The following is a 21520-nucleotide window of genomic DNA, read 5'->3' on the forward strand; positions in this document are numbered from 1 at the left end:
TCCACAAATTCAAACACAGATGACATGTGCCTATTTGTCTATTTAAATGCCAAATGTAATAGCAGTTAGAGCAGCTAGCTGTCACAACTTGTGCTTTTCTTTGCAAACTAATTCTATTGATCAATGTCAAGTCAAGCAGCATTTACCATCATAATTTGACAACAAGTTGTGACAGCTAGCTGCTCTAACATGATAGGTCTACATTTGGCATTTAAATAGACAAAATAGGCACATGGTAATATGATCACGTGTGAGTAATTAATCCACTATATTCGCTCCATAGATACACACACATTTGCAAGAGTATTGCGCGCGAGCGCGCGCCGCACACACACACACACGCACACACACACACACACACACACACACACACACACACACACACACACACACACACACACACACACACACACGCGCGCGCACACACACACACACACACACACACACACACAGAGAGAGAGAGAAACCTCGCGAGATGATATCCAGGAAGTGTACATACAATACATGCATGTCGAGTTGCTGTTGTGTAAACGTTTCCAATGTCCTTAGTGCGGTGACATAAACCTTCCCCATGGCGGTACTCAAGGTAATCTGACTGTATTGTATCATATATGTGATGATCAGCTCTGTTAAATCGTCAATGACAGTAAGGTTACCTTATTCAGTAGTTGCAGTTTGAGTGTTTGCTACACCAGGCTAGTCCTACCTCCTTTATAACCGGTGCCAGACCACTTACCCAAAATCCATAATATTCATGTCTTGGGGAAAACAAAAAATAGCATATCTACATTCTAATCTACAAGGTCACAAGCTAGATCCGAGATCGGCTATTTTTGGAGAAGATAATGTGGTGTAGACCAGTGTTCATTTTGAAAGCAAATTCTGATTTAGTCATAGTCTTTTGAATAACACATTTAGTTTTAGTCTTCTTCTAAAATTGTCTAGTCTTATTAGTCGACTAAATATCAAAATCTTAGACTTTTGTAAACTGTAAAAAGTGGTCCATGTACAGAGCCAATTTACTAAAGTGACTCTAGAAAGGGTTTAAGACAGTGTATTATACATAGAATAATACATGTTCCATGTGGTGAGACAGAGCCAGACAGTGATGAGAGAGATTATGTATGCACATGCTGGATTTGTTGACTTTGACACTGTAAACCAGGGGTCTTCAACTTTTTCAGGACAAGGACCCCTTAGTTGAGAGAGAGATGAAGCAGGGAGTCCAGGGACCCCCACAACCTTTTCATAGATTCCATCTAGTTTCATCGTTTGACAGCACAATCATCAGTGTAGTTTGGATTCATGTCAATTTGTGTTTTGAGATATTTAACCACTTGAGCCGTCATTACCTAATAAACTTTCACTCTGTTCATAGTCTCTTCTTTTTCCCCTCTACACCAAAGCTCTTTGCCGAAAATAGCCGAGCTACAAGCTCACAACGCCTTGCGCTGCGAGGCATTGTAGATCTGCTATTTGTGGCTACAGTTCTCAGGATATGGACACTAGGGTTCAAGTTGTTAATATAAAAAGGATTGGAAGATTTGGAGGACCCCCTGTAGTAACTCAGAGGACCCCTAGGGGTCCCGGACCCCCTGTTTAAGACCCCTGCTGTAAACCTTTGTTTTGAGGACATCTATTTTGCTCCATTCATTGCAGAAGCAACTAAAGGATGCGGTGAAAATCCTCAGCTCCGGCACTGTCTTGTTTGCGTCCTACCTCACTGTGGTTGGAGATGAGCACTTCTATGCCAACCATCTCATGCCCTTGCTGCAGAGGATTGTGGGTGCAGAGACAGCCCACGTTATGGCGGTGAAGGCGATAGGTCTGGGTCTGGTACCTCTAAACCGTTACCAGGACCCTGCCTCTCTGGTGAGTGTGAGGGGGCATCTCACCCAGTCTATTGCATAATGTGTATACCGCAAACCTTTTCCTGTCAAGAACCCCCAAATTTATGTATTAGACTGCGGACCCCCATCAGACAATATTTTGTGGCAGCAGGGACCTCCATACAAGATTTGTGTTGTAAAAATGTTTCATACCACATTTTTCAAATTTCTTTTGAAGAACTTTTTGAAAATTGCAGAGCTTCAGCTACTGTACTTTCAAATAGCTGATCTATATTGGGTTAAAACGGTCAAACTCAATAACGCCTTATATTTTTAAAAATATAATATATGCAGAAATGGCATAACCACAAGTTGTGATCTGCAAGCGCACAACTTGTAGTTCTACTGTTTCCGGCGATTTACACAATCGTACAATGTCTAACATTGGAGTTTTTGTCCATACAGCTATTGCTGCAGTAAACAAACTCCCCCGCTGATACATTAGTCAATATTGGACCTTGTGTGACTAAATTGTTGTTGTGCAGGCACGTGCACACATATACATCAAAGGGGGCTTGAGCCCCTGCCCTTTTTAGCTGTCTGTAAAAAGCTGACCTCCAAGCTCACAACGCGTCTCGCGCTGCAACGTGTTGTGAACTTGGAGGTCTGCTATTTTCGATATTTTCACCAAAAGGCCCTTTTGGAAATTTCAGCCCCTGCCTCTAACATTCTCTGCACGTCCCTGTTGTTGTGTCAACAGGAAATGAATGTCCTGGGACAGAGGTTCAAGAACCCTATTGGGATTGCAGCAGGCTTTGACAAGCATGGAGAGGCTATAGATGGACTGTACAAAGTGGGTTTTGGCTTTGTCGAGGTAGGGACCGTCACCCCCCAACCTCAGCCGGGGAACCCCAAGCCGCGCGTGTTCCGTCTGCCAGCCGACCAAGCAGTCATTAACAGGTGGGCCTTGAGGAAGCTGTGTGGGGTTAATTGACAGTGGAGTGAAATAAAGGGGATTCGATCAAAGTCGAATCCCCATCATAGTCAAATCACTCACATTTACTCCCTTTTAGTTTTGTTGTTTTGTTACCACTGTGTAGTAGCCAGGGGTGTCACACCAAATTCTGGGCCCTGGGTACAAGGATTCACTGCGGGCCCCCCATGAATGTTCTCCCATTTAGACTGGGAACGCATTATTATGCATTATTTTGTGCTTTAACTATTGAAAAATAGCAGATCTACAAGCTCACACTGCAAGCTTGTAGATCTGCTATTTTTGAAAAATCTTGAAAATTGTCCAAGTCTTTGAATATTTCAAATCCTTCTATGTTTCAGTGGTGCTCAAACATTTTCATGTGAAGGACCCACAAAATGATATGTTTTTGGCCACAGACCCCCATCTCAAAATATTTGGTTCCAGGGACCCCCCAGAAGCAAAATTTGAGTTACAAATGTTCGCTTAAAAAATACACATATTCAAAGATTTGCACACATTCTCACGACTTTTCAAAAATAGCAGATCTACAACCTAAACCTAAACCTGAACTAACCTGTTAGAAGCAGAATTCATACTATTAAAGCTCAGACCTTGCTCAGCCGACCCAGGTTCAAATCCCACCTGAGGCTCTTGCTGCATGTCCTTCCACATCTATTTGCCAGCCATTTTCTTTCTTTCTCCACTGTAGCTAAAGGCTTGAAAATGCTCAAGAAAAATACAAATACAATGAAGAAATGCTTCTGTGTCAGTGTAATGCAATGTAAGAAATCATATCTCTATCTTACTTGAGATTTAACCATGTGTCCACTGGTGGGAATCCCGGCTGTGTAGTCTTAAAAGAAACCTTGTCTGAGACAACAGAAGACTGACTTTAGTATAATAATACATAATACTGTTGTGTTTGACACTTATTGAGACATCTTAATAATTGAGTATTCCTATATTCAATTATGTTAGTGAGTGCTACATGTATAAGCCCTTCTAATTAAGCAGACTCTAGAGATTAATGTTTACCATTTCTACGATTTCTTCAACATGGCCAGAAGGAGGGTCTTGATGCCAGATTAACTAGGGATGCCACCGATCCAATCGATATCAGCAGAATGATCGAATCGCAGCGAAAATAACCGATCAATGTGTGCATTTATTTGTATTTTATTTTATTGTAATTATTTACCGTAATTGCTGGAAAGCTGCACCTGAATATAAGACGCAGATGTGCTTCCTGCTAGAGTGCCCCTGGTGGCCGTTAGCTGTAAAAATCTATATATAAATCCTTGTTAACTCATACAGTGCCATCCGGCCACAAGGGGTGCTAGAGTGCCAGAAATTTCTCCATAGACCTTCTTTATAGCTTTCGTCGACCCTCTCCCAACTGGCTTGTGTTTTCACTCCAGTCAATGCTATGGGTGTCGAGAGGAGGAAGCTAGCTGACACGTAGCCAAAATGCTAACCCATTTAGAAGCCCGATCTAAAGCTATTTCAGCCGCAAAAAACTTTCTCTTTGGGTCTGGGGACACAATCCGGAGAAAATCCTGTCTAAAGATGTGATTTATTATTGGAGTGGGAGGCGCGATTTGGCCGTTAGCGCGAATACGGCCCGTGGATGGCCGAGTCTAAGTCCCGGCCAAGGATGGACGTCTAGACCGGGGCTTCGTTGAGGCCTCCGATAAAAGAATTCATTTTATTAAATATCCCGGACATGTTCGGGATAGGCACCCTGGAATACGTCGCGCCGCCTACAATGAACATTCGGTAAACATTGGGGGGGGTCTAAACTTTATTTTAAACCATTTTCAATGGAATAAATCGTCGGAGCATCTAGCGTCTCGTTGGTGAGCGCTGGGCGAGCCGGGACCACCCACGTTGCTCCAAGCAGCTCGGGGTAAGTAAAATAGCAAATAAAAAATTGTTTTTGATCCCGAATATCCCGAACATGTTCGGGATAGGCACTTAAAGGGTTAAAGACCATTGTAAAACGAACTAACTGGCCGTTAGCTGTAAAAATCTCTATATAAGCTGCACCGCTGTATAAGCCGCCGGGTTCAAAACATGGGAAAAAAGTCGCAGCTTATAGTCCGGCAATTACGGGTATATATCATATTTCATATATAAATATATCAAGATATGCACTATATCGGATCGGTATCGGATTGGTATTGAATGGAAAGTGTAAAATCTATATTGCAGCTTCTCTATGGAAAACAGCAACCGTCAGCATGCTGTAAGCAACAGTGAGATTATACCATTTGCATAAACACAAGATAATCTCATCAGCCTCAGTACTGTAGCTTAAGCTAAAGACTAGTTTCAGCAAAATCTAATGGAGGCACAATCCGAAGAGCAACATTTATGAAACTACATTTTACCATCTTCAAAGAGAATATGCTGCCTACATGCTGCATCTCTGAAGCCTTTTGAAATTGCTATGGTAAAAGGCCTGAGGATATGGCTTGTAATGCCACTTTGTACTTACTTGCCAGGCCTTTATAAGCCTTTTGTGTTGTGCTTATTTTCTGCAATCTGACAGGCATCCTCATGAATATTAATATGGTTGTTATAATAAATGATAACTTACGGTACATTTAATGCATATAGAAGCCATCGTTGCAGTCGTAATCTTACCAAAGCATTACTCTCTCTAGCACTCCTTTTTGTTATGTAAAAATCTTTTTACACCCTTTTGCGAATAATTGGTGTGGATTGGGATTTACTGAGCACGATTTCCCTTCAGAGGCCAAATAAGGTGCTGAGGATGATATTAGTGTGTGTGTGTGTGTGTGTGTGTGTGTGTGTGTGTGTGTGTGTGTGTGTGTGTGTGTGTGTGTGTGTGTGTGTGTGTGTGTGTGTGTGTGTGTGTGTGTGTGTGTGTGTGTGTGTGTGTGTGTGTGTGTGTGTGTGTGTGTGTGAGATCAGGTATGGATTCAACAGCTGTGGTTTGGAGGATGTGCAGGTGAGGCTGAAGGCTAGAGAAGCAGCCCAGGTGGAGCTGAGCAAAGGTAAGGATTATACAGTATCTTGGCTTTCTGTAGACTCTGAAGGCTTTATCCTATATAATGTCCTATATATAAGGCCAGGGACCCCTTAGCTGGGAGAGAGATGAAGCAGGGACCCCCTCTACATATTGTATAAATGTGTGATGCAGATTTTCATAGATTCATAGACACTGTCTATGATTCATGTTAATGTTTATTTTCAGACATTTTACCACTTAAATCGTCAATATTTTGTAAACTTGACCTTTCACTATGTAATAAGTCTGCTCTTTTTTAACCTCTACACCAAACCTATTTGCAGAAAATAGCGGATCTACAAGCTCTCAACGCCTAGAGCGAGGCGTTGAGAGCTTGTAGTTTGGCTCAAAACGCCGCAAAAATCGGCTTGCAACACCCATAGAAGCCAAACTGGGTTATAACTGGTCTAAAAGTGAAAGTCTTTTAGATGGCTATGTTGAAACGTCATTTCAATGGTTATATGTAGACGGTCTATATATACACAGTTAAAAAACTGCTAATCAACGTCTAAGCTACGCCCAGCCGTCTAAAAAACTTCAGTTTTAGCCTAGCCGTTTAGATGTGTTTTAGACAAAAAATTTCTCCTTTGTCAAGTGAAAATAGCTATCTTTTTACAAACTTTATTAATAATAACGACTTCTCAACCACAATGCAACAAAGAAGCTTACAAAAAGATGCCAGAAAATACAGACACAAGGAAAATTATACGCAAGACTTCAAGTTTTCTAGACAAATGAAAAACACAAACCGTACTCAAATCGTGGGACTGCATCTTTAAAGAATTACTATGCCTCTAGTGTGCTTTGTTTTTCCAACGTGAATACATGGAAAAATACTTGTTTTATTCTGTACTTCTCTTGTCTGGTGATCTTGACCTGCCCTTGTTTCATGTATTTTTCCTATTTATACTGCCCAATTAGCACTTGTACTGACTCAACTCCAATGAGTCATGTCTCTGATGCAGTGTGTGTGTTTATTCATAGCTGGACTGCCCCTGGGCATCAACCTGGGGAAAAACAAGCTGTCTCAGGATGCTGGGGCAGACTACCTGGAAGGAGTGAAAGTGCTAGGCCCTCTAGCCGACTACTTGGTTGTAAACGTGAGCAGTCCTAATACCCCAGGTCTCAGGAGTCTACAGGGAAAGGCTGAGCTCCATGAGCTCCTGCATAAGGTAGGATTTCTTCCCAAAAGATCTTCATAAGGACTCTCCAGCACACACAGGCCAAGTGTTAATTTACTGTCAGTAAGTGGTCTTATGTTCGGGTGGCATCAAGTTCAAACTGCATTAAACAAATACCTATTTATATTGTCAACCTATCTGCCTCATTCCAAGTAAATCTTAAGGATAATGGCTTGTCTATACAGTATGCTACAATGACTGTACTACGGGTCCGGCACCCAGGGGGTCCCTGGGGGCCCAGCCACCGCCGGGGACCCCCGCGCCGCTGGGAAAAAAATATGGGAAAATAGTCAAAAGTAGCCGATCATACATGTGACCTGACGGGCACTTATCTCCCGATTAGAGAGTCTTACTGGTGGGTTAGACATCATGAAATGCATTCCATGCATGTGATAATGTCAATTTCAGGACAACAATATCAAGTATAAAGACAGTTTGTTTGAATAATGAATAAATATGTAATTGGTTACTTCAACTTTATGACAGTATTCTTTAAGTATAAAGACTAACATTTTGATTTGATTTGATTTGAGTTTATTTAATTCATGCTTGCAGTGGCGCCAGGGCCCCACTGAAAAACGGCAGAACTTTACAAAATACAACAATAATGATATGTACTAAACAAGCAATTTATAAAGTTTACAAAATATTCCATGGCAGCAGAAGTAAGAAACATGTGTCAGTTCATGGTGACCATATGTTTGTGCTTCTATAAAGTGTCATTGTACAGCCTAACTGCAGCGTACAGGGTAGAGTTTTTAACTCTGTTTGTTTTGGCCGTGGGCCCTGGTTCGTCCAGCTTAATTTAATTTACAAGACCTTACCCGTTCGAAGATATGTGCTCCAAAATATGTGCAGAGTGTGGGTTATGGGGAAAGTAATTGTAACTGGTGCATGCATGAGAATATGTGGGAGCATCATAATGTAAGGCGCAGCCCATGGAGGAGTGTATATTTATGATGAATACAAATAATTTAACAGCCAAATTTGTTGAATAGAAGTATGGGGATTATGTATGCGCTTGCTTCCACATAGTTATTCCATACCCGTTGGAAGATGAGACAGTTAAAAAAACATCAAACGCACCCAGAGAGAGAGATACACAGATACAGATACCATGGCCTGGACTCAGCCATAGAGTTGAACATCTTGTTTAAAACTATCCCTTCTCTATGGACCTTAACAAAAGCCACGGTTATAATTTTTCTTTACCGTGTGAAAAAAGACAAATCGCTGTTCGTCCAAATTTAATCGGATTACTTCTGGGACCAGTGGTGCGTTCATGGAGTCTCAAAAATCTGGTAAAAAACCCGGGGGAAGCTACTGAATTAATGATACTAGCCCTTACCCGTTCAAAGATATGAGCTCCAAAATGATGTGCAGTGTGTGGGTTATGGGATGTGCACTGTGCATACAGTATATGAGGGATGGAAAGTAACTTTAACTGGTGCTTGCATGATAATATGTAGGAGCATCAATGTAAGAAATACCCGTTTCGTTTAATGGCTAACCTGCCCCCCCCCGCCCCGCCCGCCTGCCCGCCTGCACACACACACACACACACACTCCCCCCCCCCCCCCCCCCCCCCCCCCGTGTGTGTGTGTGTGTGTGTGTGTGTGTGGGTTTGTGTGTGATTGTGCATGGCCTGAACAACAGCGCCCCTCCCTTAACATGTGTGGTCACAAAAGGTACTGTAGGCTAAATAGATATAGATACACCATAAAAATGCTATTATACAGCATACGATTTGTGAAAGTGACAAACGGGCTTCACAGTTATGTTAGGTGTGTTCATATGCTAATTGTGATGCGATTTCAGATCAATTGCTCCAGCCACTGAGGAGAAACGCTGTTTCATACAGACAGACACTCACTCACTCACTCAGACATTCGCAAAATTATAGTATAGATACCTAGTGGCAACCACTGTGTTAATAAAGAATACATACATATAAAGGGTACATATGCATTCAAAGATTTGCACACATTTTCACGACTTTTGAAAAATGGCAGATCTACAAGCTCACGCGCTGTGAGCTTGTATATCTGCTATTTTTCAATAGCTAAAGTATAAAATAATTAAGGTCCCCCCACCTTGGGCCCTAGTAACTCAGTCACACTTTTCCCTCCCTTGTGATGCCCCTATGTGTGCAAATGGACATTTTTAATGAGACTGTCGGGGAGATTGAGTCCTTGTTGTGTTGCGTTAGTTCTCTCTCTCTCCCTCTCTCTTTTTTTTTTGATTGGATCAGCCAGGTATTCGCTATTCAGTTAATTTTGCCATTTGAGCTGTCTCCGTTGTACTGGATGTTCTGTACATCAGGTTCATCTCCATTCATGTTGTTTACTCTGTATGTTGCTACCGCTCCATTTAACTCCATCTCCAATACGTTTTCCTCAGGTGCTGAAGGAGCGTGATGCATTACCAGGAAACAATAAACCCCCCGTCTTGGTGAAGATTGCCCCTGACCTCACTTCCCAGGACAAACAGGACATTGCTGATGTTGTCACTGAGGTCAGCAAGCATACATTAATGGTTGATGATTTCTAGATCTAATATTTGCTTTTGGCCTGTAGCAACATGTATTCCTAACGTACAGTATTTGCAATGCAAATTTACAAGATTTGGTCTTCAATCTTTTTCTAAAAACGGGTGTTGAAAAGAGGAGGGTAGTCTTATATATTGGTATATAGCAAGTATAATTCGCAGACCTGCTTTCATATAAAAAATATATATATTTTTTCAACCCTCATCACAGCAGTGCTTCAGGCTTTACCCCAGCCTCTCTCAGCCACAAACATTATTCAGCTCATCCATTTTTTAAAGGGATATTTCACTTTCAAAAAAACGTTTTGTCATTCTATCGTCTAATCAGGCTTTTGGGAACACCCAGGACAGTTTTTTAATTTCTTCATTCGGTAATTAGATATTTGATATTCATTTCCCCCCATTTTCCCCCCTTCCAGGACCTTCCCATACAAACCCATTATAACTTCAAACTCCATTTTAACCATGATAGATTCAATTAAAACACCTGTCCTTTTTTCTGGTGACTCCTAACACCCTCCAATTACGTGAGCAGGCCGTGTTTTTCATTTATTTTTTATAATCTTTTATTGTATTTAATAATTTTAATTTCCCCAAAAGATTAATAGAAAACAATAAAAAATGTAATCTATCATGGTTAAAATGGAGTTTGAAGTTATAATGGGTTTGTATAGGAAGGTTCTGGAAGGGGGGAAATGAATATCAAATATCTAAATACTGAATGAAGAAACTCAAAATCTGTCCAGGGTGTTCCCAAAAGCCTGATTAGACGATAAAATGCCAAAAGTTTTTTTTGAAAATGAATTATATAGATTATTTTAAGTTCTCTCCTTTCAGTATTCTCCTCTCCTCGTTCATTTAATTGACTCTGCAGTTAGAGAACCTGAGGCAGGGTTTGTATTTGTGTGTTCACGACAGAGACGAGGAGTTAATGGAATGGATGAAATAGACAGAAAGCCAAAGAAAGTCAAACATTAAGAGGGCTCTTTCTGTTTACCCCCCGCACGGCACACGTCATAACGCAGGCTTGACGAGGCTAGACGTACGTCTCACATCCTCCCATGCTCGCCACTTCTCCACCAGCAGATAATCACGCCTGCAGTTGATTAGCCCGTCAACAGCGTGCATTTGTGTGTTTGACATGTACTGTCGAACTACTGTAGCTGTAGCTCACATAGCCAGACAACTATTCCACAACCCCCGAATGCTATATACTGTAGCAGGGGTCTTCAACAGGGGGTCCGGGACCCCTGGGGGGTCCTCAGAGTTACTACAGGGGGTCCACCAAATCTTTGTGTGATAGCTGTTTTCTTCTTTTCTATATTAACCGCTTGAACCCTAGCGTCCATATTCTGAGAACTTTAGCCAAAAATAGCCGATCTACAAGCTCACAACGCCTCGAAGCGCAAAGAGGTTTCGTGTAGAGAGGGAAAAAGAGCAGACATAAGTACAGAGTGAAAGGTCAAGTTTATTAAGTATTGACGGTTCAAGTTGTTAAATATCTGAAAACACAAATTTACATGAACCCAAATTACACTGATGATTGTGCTGTCAAACAATGCAACTATATGGTATCTATGGGTTGTGGGGGGTCCCTGCTTCATCTCTCTCTCGACTAAGGGGTCCTTGGCCTGAAAACGTTGAAGACCCCTGCTATATAGAGTCTGGAACTACACCTCCCAAAAGCTGGATAACGGAAGCTGGCAATTCCGTTCACTGGCAAAATTATTTTCAGATGGGGGTCCAATCTATTCCTATTTCTCTTCCTCTCTCTTTATTGCGACCGTCAGGTCACAAGTTACTATGAAAATCTCCACCAACTCTCAGTAAGTCAGTCTGTCCATCACTTCACGTTACACTTTTGGCCCTACTCTTATCTCCGCCACCGTTGGCCCTATCCATGCCAAACTTTGCACACACACTCCTTGGCTGGCAAACCACAACCTCCGCCCCTCATTTCTCACATGCCCCTCTTCTAGCGCCACCATGAGGTTGCCGACCTGACGGTTGCTTTTCTCCCAATCAGGGAGTCTTACTGGTCTATCTGTGTTTGTGTTTTGTAGCTGGGCGTGGACGGTCTTATGGTCTCTAATACCACAGTGTCCAGACCAGAGACACTGCAGGACCCTCGTCAGACTGAGGTGGGTGGGCTAAGTGGTCAGCCTCTCAAGGAGCTCTCCACGCACGCCATCAGTGAAATGTACAGCCTCACCAAAGGTACGGACCTCATTTACTGGCTCAAATGTGTTTGCCTTCATTAATTTACATCATTGATTCTGTGAATAACACTGCTACCAGTAATAATGGAGTTTGTCCTGGGATCCTATACTCTCCAAGTTGTGCTTTATTGTTACATTTTGTGTACAAGTAAATAAGAGTAAAAGAGAGAGTTAAGAGTTAAAGGAGTAGTTCACCCCCAAAATGACTTTTTCTATTGATTAGTCACACCATGGAGACTTGAGAACATCATTGTATGTACAAGTGCATATGAGCTTGGTATATTATACTGTATACAGTACACCAACTTATCCCTTGTGTGTGGTTCTAGGTAGGGTAACGATTGTGGGAATAGGCGGTGTAGCCAGTGGACAGGATGCCATGGACAAGATCCGCGCTGGTGCCTCATTGGTTCAGCTTTACACCGCATTCACCTATCAAGGACCACCCATTGTGAGGCGGATAAAGCGGGAGTTGGGACAGCTTCTCAAGTGAGTGTTAATGCGTGGGAGTTACTGGTACCGTCTCTCCTACCACATATCCAGGATGCAGACAGCAGGGGTGTCGCACCAAATTCTGGGCCCTGGGTACAAGGATTCACTGTGGGCCCCCCTTGAATGTTCTTCATAGGGGGAGGGGGTTTAACCCATTTAGACTGGGAACGCATTATTACGCAATATTTTTTGCTTTAACTATTGAAAAATAGCAGATATACAAGCTCACAGAGTGCCGCGCTGCAAGCTTGTAGATCTGCTATTTTTGAGAAATCTATGTCAGTGGTTCTCAAACCTTTTCATGTGAAGGACCCCTAAAATGATATGTATTTGGCCACCGACCCCCATCTCAAAATATTAAGTTCCGGGGACCCCCCAGAAGCAAAATTTGAGTTACAAATGTTTGCTTAAAAAAAATACATTAAAGATTTTCACACATTTTCACAACTTTTCAAAAATAGCAGATCTACAAGAAGGTTCAGACCTATGGTACACATCACTGTACAGCTTCCTTTTGACATCTTAAACTCTCTAAACTGGACCTGAGTTGGCTCTGTATTAGGACCACTTTTTTTCTGTGTACACTAAATCTCTTTAGAGCCAGAAATAGAGCCAGAAATGTAAAAATCAGATCTGTTAGTTTTGGCTAATGTTCCCCCTCCAAAATATGAATTCTGGGGTCACATATGGTTCAACAACCTTCAAAACAGTTTCACATCATAGTAGCCTATTTATATTCTTCTCGCCTTTCATATCACCCATCTTTTCACAGGGATCAGGGTTTCAGCAGTGTATCGCAGGCAGTAGGAGCTGACCACAGGGCAGCAGATGGGACTGCACATGAACACAGTCTACACAGGGACAAGGAACATGTCAACACAGACATTGGGATCACTGCAGAACCAGTCGCTCTGGCTGCCAGCACTAGTAATTAGACTGGAGTACCAATCTCTTTCTGCCAATCTCTGGGAAGTATGCCCATTGCCCAGAGATCACCATTTCACTTCTCTGTCTGTCTGTCTGTCTGTCTGTCTGTCTGTGTGTGTGTGTGTGTGTGTGTGTGTGTGTGTGTGGGGGGGGGGGGGGGGGGTTGTCTTTAGTTCCTACTCCCTCCTGTTCTGGGTTGGGATCCGGAATCGAAAGAACCAGATCCAACATTGAGGAACCGGAATCGGTTCCGTCGCATTTGGAACCATTTCTGGAAACGGTTTTATTTCACTCTCAGTGCTGGCATGTGGTCTCCACGTCTGCTATACAATTACAATACCGATGGTTTTCCATTTCCATTTCAAGGACCACCATAACTCTGAGAGTGTACTTATGGGTCCATTTGGTTCCATTTGTACACTCACTTGTACACTAGGAATTACAGACCTGTAAGGGTTCATTTGGAACCCCCTACTATAGGAATCATTAAAGGTAACCGCTAAGGCATCGGACCGTTAAGAAAGAATCGTTATAGAACTGGAATCTTTAAAATGCAGCCCTACTCCTGTTGTGTCCGAGTTTTTGTTGTCCTATTGTAGTCTTCTTTGTCTTGTCCTATGTTTTTTTTTTTTTTTGGGACTGCCCTGGGCCAATGTAACAACTGGTTGGGGGGCACACTACAAATCCTGAACCTATCAACCTTTGTCCGTTGGGATGTTTCAAAGATGTGTTCCCAGCTCCCTTTAGTTGAATACATTCTTTTAGAATCCCAAGGTGAAGAGTTCAGAGGTCCGAAAGAATATAACACGCATCCTCTGTTTCTTTGGTGCTGAGCCAAACTCGCAACTCACTCAAAGTTGTATACTGTACAAAGGGATACTGTACAATAACGAAACGTCCTGCCTTAACTTAAAGCAATAGGATTAGGATACTTGGTAAAGATTTGAGTTGTGTATTTACCTTGTCATGATGATGAGATATATCTCATATAATCATCATGACAAGGTAACTACAAATCCTTTTCTGGTAGTTTTATTACCACACTTGTTGTGTAATGTTGATTGCTTGCCGTATTTGACTCAGAATGTATGAATTGTTATTTGGAAGCTGCCCTGTGGTTGCAGCTTTTATTTCAGATGTTTATTGTTTATTATGTACAGTATTATACTGTAGCAATTGTTACATAATTGCTCAAGTCCATCCAAACATACATGTAGCATCACAAACTAAGTATGATTTATGTGTAAAATAAATACTCATTTCATGATTGCTGGAAAGATATGCCAAATTTAATACTGTAAATCTTAAAAACCATTTGTAATCATTTGAACAGTTTTTGTGTGTATTCGTTGGTGACATTCACCAGTAATAGAGGTTGCCTATTCTGATTAAAAAATACTTCTAATCATGTGGATCTCGGGATCCAAAAGCCTGGCCCAAGTCCTATTAATTCCATTTTAAAATTAAATTACATATTTAAAAGAAATGTGATAAAACGGAGGTACTTCTTTGGCTCTGTACACAGCTCATTAGGCACTGATTTGTTCAGCTAGTATGCATTTTGCGTACAAACTACCATACAAAATCCTAGGTCTCGGTACGCAGGTACGAAATGGCCAATGACAACTACACAATTCCAGGGATCATAGTCTCCGGTTGTGCTGAGAGGAAAAAAAATAAAAATCTTGTGGATCTTCAGATCTCCAAGCTCAGTGAACAAGCCTTTGACCTCAGTCTGCTTATGACGTTCAGTATTTCTGACGTATGACAAGGTTTCGCCATTCAAGCCTCATTGACTTCCATTATAAAATCTAAGAGCCACGCCATAAAAATCGGATAATGTGGCTCTTGAATTCACATGGGAACGGCGTGGCTCCCAAGTCCATGTAGATTTGTGACTTCTCTTTGACTTACTTGCAAGTCCAAATTTTGCATGGAGGTACCTACTGAGTGACACTGCGCGCAATACAGTAGTTTTGATTCCTTCCGTAGTGTATGTAGATTTATAGTGACACCCACTCTGTTGCGGCACTTATTTGGTGTATTATCAAGTTTATAAATTACTTTGTTCTTCAGATTACAATTGGAATGAATATAGCTCACGCCATGCATAGATGACATGGTTCTAGTCAGTGTGATAAACCATGTAATGTTATAAATGTTCTGTATACAATATTGTGGAATGGTTTGAAGAAAATAATTTAAAGAAATATGCTATTTTGTCATTTGTCTTTCTGTTCCAATTCTCTAAATCGGTTCACAGTTTGGTGTCCTGATTTCTTGTTTCTCTCCATTTTCAGTGTCCACTTATTTCTAATCATTACTTAATTTGGGATTGGCAACTTGGCAACATAATTTAGAAAATGTGATAGTAAGTAACTTCTCAAGTACTGTAGTTAGTAAAATGTTGAGTACTTGTACTGTCACTGTGTAGCTCAATTTCTTTGATACTGTGTACTTCTACAAAACCATCTCAAAGGCAAATATTGTACTTTTTACTCACTGCAACAGTTACTCGATACTTTGAAGATTTAGAAAATAACAATATAAGCTATTCATTAACTGATGAATTATGATTCACTGTATTGTTAGGGCCTGAGCTGTATTTTCATACAGTATACGATGGTATACGAGACACGCAATCTGGTCAACAACAAAAATTGTGGGAGCGGTGCTGCGGGGTATTTGCAATCTGGATGGCAGTTTCACGATCGGTAGGAAGAATTACATTGGACAATTGGATTCACTCAGTGTCCAAGATAGGCTTACTGTATCATACTGAGAGTCACTAGGTCTGGGGGTGTCTGTTAGCCTTGGATCAAGACTGTCATAAGTTTCTTTTATCACTAATCTCTGCTAACTGCAGAATCTATAAGCACCACTGCCCTGAAGTCTTGTAGTTTAATTAGTAGGAAATAAACGCAGAAGCACTCGGTCGGAAGTGGACTAATACAGGGGAGGAGCCAAACCGAGTTCCTGTTTCAGAGGCTTTGTTTTTCTTCCTCTGAATGGGTTCTCAGATTGTATGTAGAATATATAGGCCTACACAAATGTCATAAGTGCTAAAAGAAATCTATGTGTATGTTTATGCTTTTCTTTTTTTGCTTATCGCTGACATACAGATGATACAGTTCACAACATGCATCAGTAGGCCATGTGAGAGGGCAGAGTGGCACTTTGTGTGTGATTACACACATCTTGCCATCAATAGAGCTGTAATAGGTTTTGGAAACAGGGTATCTACCATGGCTCAGCCTGTTTGTCACATCTGCAGTGACTGCCAAAAGCCAGAATCTGCTTTATCCCCACTGGCTTTCATGAAAGCCATCTGAGAAAGGATATTCTTTGGGCTTTACATTTCACTCACAAATTTCGAACATACATATATGCGCCATTCAAGCTACCTCAAATCCGGTTTTGTGCAGAAGACACAAAGTTCTATTTATTTTTGTAATTAATGATATCGGTGTTTGCGCAAACCCATGCGCAAGGCAAGGGTTTGTTATGGTCGCGCTGCTCCTCGCTCCACTTCACTCTCTGTGTGTGTGTGTGTGTGTGTGTGTGTGTGTGTGTGTGTGTGTGTGTGTGTGTGTGTGTGTGTGTGTGTGTGTGTGTGTGTGTGTGTGTGTGTGTGTGTGTGTGCGCGCGCACACGTTGTCCATTACTATATGAATTCTTCTGTTGTCCATTAATGGCTGCTCAACAGCACCACCCAGCATTATTGCAGCTGTTGCTACTCATACGAGGCATGTGAGTATAGTACTGCAAATAAAGAGACATAGGGACAAAGAGATAAATACAAACTCGGTCAAGCATGGGAGCCCTTGCACCACTCAAAAAGTCTGTAGGCTACCACCAATGACGGAACCATTTCTATTTCTTGTGGATTCATTTGCAAGTAAACAAACTCAAGGCTCTTGTTCATTTGCTTCTCAGAAAATCTCTTTGCATGTTTGGAACAGGTGTCTCTCAGTCATTCTGCAATATTTTGGCCTTGGGGTGGTTTGTGTGGTGTGGTCCAGTTGCTCTGAAGACCATGCAACCAATCAGAAATCAATATGCCAACGATTAAAAAAATATACTGAATTTAGTAGTAGTAGTTTATTTGGTCTTTGGTAAATTAAACAATGCAGTATAGTTATTAAAACAAGACAAAAAAGAAATCAGACCAAAAGGAGTAAGGCTGAAGCCTAAGCTTATTGTGCCTACCCTTTAAATGTGTAAATAAACTTCACACTAGAAAGAATAATATAAACAGAACAAACATACTAACATAACACAAAATAAACACACACAGAAAACAAAAGACAAAACAGACAAAACAGAACGAGACAAAATAATACAAACAAAACCAAATTAAATATCATACAACAAAACACTAGAGTTTACAAAAGAAAACAAAGACTGAACAACAAAACACTAGAGTTTACAAAAAACAAACAAAACAAAAACTAACAAATTTCAATATTAACCTTGATATCTAATATACTACCCCTCCTACATAACAAATCTCTTCAACACAAATGGTTGTGAGTTTGCAGATCAACTATTTTCACAGAATGTTTGCCCCAGAATAGAGACGCCAGAGCACGTGGTCAGCTCCACAGGCAGGCCCGGATTAACCCACAGGCTCACAGGGATGCAGCCTGGGGCCCAAAGCTCCGGCGGGCCCGGGCACAAAACCCTGGCAGCACCAATCAGCTATAAGCTCATTTATACTTCCTAGCCTGACAGTGTAGCTTCTTATTTTCGGTGAGCAACACCATTATGCGATGAGTAAAATGGCCTTTTCTTGTGTGTATTGCTATACGTATGAGAGAACAATTTTCCTGGTTTTCACAAGAGAAATGGTTGTTTTATGGTTAAAAAAAATATGAGGCAAGTACTTGCATTCCGGGTACTTTATAAACAATAGATGTTTTGTCCTTATGTAAAATTAAGGGTATCATAGCCTACTAATGATCGCCATTGATATTTTGATAGCAATAATAGGCTACTTGACCAACAAGTATCAACACTGCAATATAGAAATATATAGAAAACAAGTGAAAGTCCAGAATTCAAAATGTATATGAGTAAAAGTACAAAAGTGTTGGCATCAACATTTAGTTACAAGTAAAAGTACAAAATGTTTGACCCACGAGTGGGTCGTGATTAGGCCTTTAGCATAGTAAATTGACTGATTGAATAATTTATTAGACAGAAATGCAAAACAGTCAAGTACATTGGTGTAGCCGAATTTAATATTCTTTGTTATGCTAAAGAAAACGACAAGCGAAACAGCTTAATATTGAAATATTACAATTCTAGTTAAATCATAGGAGGTATACTTCACCTGAACCTTTGAGACAGAAGAGGTTCAGTGCTCAGAAAAGGTTGAGAACTTGTCAGACTAAGCATCATGTGGTGTCTACTACATCGAATTAATTTGAATTAGAATGTGAAGTTATAAATAAATAAAAGGTCTCATTGGCATATTGAGTTTTATTTTTAGCTTATAATTCTGGGTGCATGGCCTTCATAGCAACATGGTCTGCATATAAAACCACTCCAAATCCAAAGCTAATGCAGAATGATTGAGAGACACTTGTTCCAAACATGCAAAAAAGATTCAAATGAATGTCTGAGAAGCAAATGACCAAGAGCCTTTTTCTTACTTGCAAATAATTCTTTCACAAGACAGAAATGGTTCCTTCTTGTTTGTAGCTTGTTGTCATAGTCAGTAATTTAGCAAAATTGTTGTTCTTTTCATTTTAGAATGAGGAACAGGATTAGCAACTTGGGAGTGGCAATTCTTCCTCTGCCCAGTGGGAATGCGTATGCAGCAATCACAGCAATCAACGCATTTTGTTTAAAATGGACCACTGTGCAAACTTTGGAAAGCAATCTTAGCCAATCAGGAAGGATGACAGAGCTGTCTTAATCACTACAGTACACAGTACACAGTACACAGATGCTGTGTACTGATTTGTGTGATGTTTGGACACAATCTGTAAGAGTTATAGCCAAAAATGTGCAGGAGATTAACTGTTAACAGACGGATGGACAGACGGACAGACGGACACATACAAAGACAAATAGGGCCAGGGGGAAAAACATAGTCTCAGCCACACCTTCGGCCTGGCGGAGACATGTACATTGCTGGGTTCTGCTGCTGCATGCGAGCAGAAAGGGCTTCAGGGCCTTTCGGGAGAAATAATCTCTCAAAATGTGTTTTTATTATCACCCTTTTCATCCATACAGTGCATACTGTAATTGGAGATAATAGATGCCCAAAGGGATACACTAACACTACCAAGGCTGTTGCCTCAGGAAGTGACTAATCCACCCATAAACTCAATTCAACAGATACAGAGACAGAGTTATATAAAAGCACCATGGGCATGATCTTATGAATAGCATTGCTGTCAGAAACCTTGTATCTCCATATTTCAATATCTTTGGTAAATGCCCTACTTTGTCAAACTATAGTGTCACACAAAAGTAGCAAAAATTGCTCACAACACGTATATCTTGAGCATTATGCACTTGTAGATCTGCTACGATTTGACACTTTAATAAAACTGAATTGAAATTTTAGCTAGTTTAATTAAAGTGGTGTGTTGGACTTTTATATTGAACCAATGAAAAGTATTAATGGCAGCTTTTGAATAATAGGATCTAAATTGCGTCCATTTGAAGTTGAACACAGGTTCTTTTCTTTTTTCTTCTTCTTTCTTCTTCTTTCTTCAGTTTTGGACATACAAGGTTTCCACCCAACAGCGACGATAGTATCTGAGATGTTTCTTCAGATCAATTCCCTTGCGCGGAATAATTAATGACCAATTTGTGAGTGAGTCAGAAATCTCAGATTCATGTCAGGCCTCCGCCTCGAGCCTCCCAGGCCATGCATTAGTACTGTCACACTTTCTCTCTCTCTTTCTCTTTCTCACTCACTATGGAAGTACACATTTACTGTGTGTTAGAGGGGCACATGACCATACAAGTGTCAGATCGTTTTCGTTTCATTGAGGGGCTGGGGGAGGAATATGCTTTTATCACATCGCTGTGCTGCTGACGTTTGCTGTCAGCCTCTCTCCCCCTCGCTTTAGGACTCTAATCCAGGGGTCTTCAACAGGGGGTCCGGGACCCCTTGGGGGTCCTCAGAGTTACTACAGGGGGTCCTCCAAATCTTTATGTGATAGCAACCTTTTTTTCTCCTTTTTTATTTTAACCACCTGAACCCTAGTGTCCATATCTGAGAACTTTAGCCAAAAATAGCAGATCTACAAGCTCACAACGCCTCACGCTGCGAGGCGTTGTGAGCTTGTAGATCAGCTATTTTCGGCAAAGAGGTTTGGTGTAGAGGGGAAAAAGAGCAGACAAAGTACAGAGTGAAATGTCACGTTTATTAATTATGGTCGGTTAAATTGGTTAAATATCTGAAAACACAAATTGACATGAATCCAAAATACACTGACGATTGTGCTGTCAAACAATGAAACTATCTGGACTATATGGAATCTATCTATGAAAAGGTTGTGGGGGGTCCCTGCTTCATCTCTCCCTCAACTAAGGGGTCTTTGGCCTGAAAACGTTGAAGACTCCTGCTCTAATCTTTTCTAATATCTTCACTCTCCTATACACAAATACAATCCTTAATTGAAACTAATGGCATATTTATTCTTTGGAAAACTGCGCAATAATGTGAAATGTTTTGTGCCATTTTCTCAATAAAATAATAAATCATTAAACATGTATGTTTAATGGCACATGTATTAAACACAGCATATAGTATGTCTGCAACACCCTTGTTTTGCCTGTTTCTCATAATGGTCAAAGAACAGCAAAGGCAGATGGTCCATGCATGGAGACCTGTTAACCAGAAAAACAACACTTAAAAGTAATACTATAGGCTAAAGATACACTTATAGTCTACTATACTTGATCTAGATCTGTGATTTGACAGTGCCTGTACTGCATAAGTAATAGATAGCACTGTCAAATTCATACATAGATGTGAACAAAACTAACCCTGATGAAGACCAGTGCAGGTTACAACACATAAATGACTGTATTATTAGCGGCTGCCTGCAGCAGTGATGTGTGCAGGGGTGTCACAAGTGGAGGGAAAGTGGGACTGAGTTACAAACCCCTAGTTAGACCCCTCACATCCTACTTAAATACCCAGAAAAAAAGTGTTTTTCTGGGTATTTTCCTCCTGTATTGAAAGTCGATGGGAGCCCAACTTGATCTGTCCGCTGTGGCGACCCCGAATGTTGCAGACTCGGGCGCCCTAGCTAAATCATTAGAGCATGCCCTGGGATACATCTGT

At 41.0% G+C, this 21520-nt stretch overlaps 1 protein-coding gene across 1 annotated transcript; it reads left to right on the plus strand.

The window, feature by feature from the left end:
• Positions 1 to 492: 492 nt before the first annotated feature.
• Positions 493 to 14168, plus strand: dhodh (dihydroorotate dehydrogenase). Its single transcript, XM_080730462.1, has 9 exons — positions 493 to 586; positions 1660 to 1872; positions 2590 to 2789; positions 5743 to 5825; positions 6824 to 7011; positions 9422 to 9535; positions 11632 to 11785; positions 12117 to 12276; positions 13052 to 14168. The coding sequence occupies exons 1-9, from the start codon at positions 572 to 574 to the stop codon at positions 13212 to 13214; spliced, it is 1290 nt and encodes a 429-aa protein (XP_080586588.1). The 5' UTR covers positions 493 to 571; the 3' UTR covers positions 13215 to 14168.
• The last annotated feature ends 7352 nt before the right edge of the window (positions 14169 to 21520 follow it).

Source organism: Nannobrachium achirus (genome assembly GCF_963921795.1).
Source record: "Nannobrachium achirus genome assembly, chromosome: 7".
NCBI lineage: Eukaryota > Metazoa > Chordata > Actinopteri > Myctophiformes > Myctophidae > Nannobrachium > Nannobrachium achirus.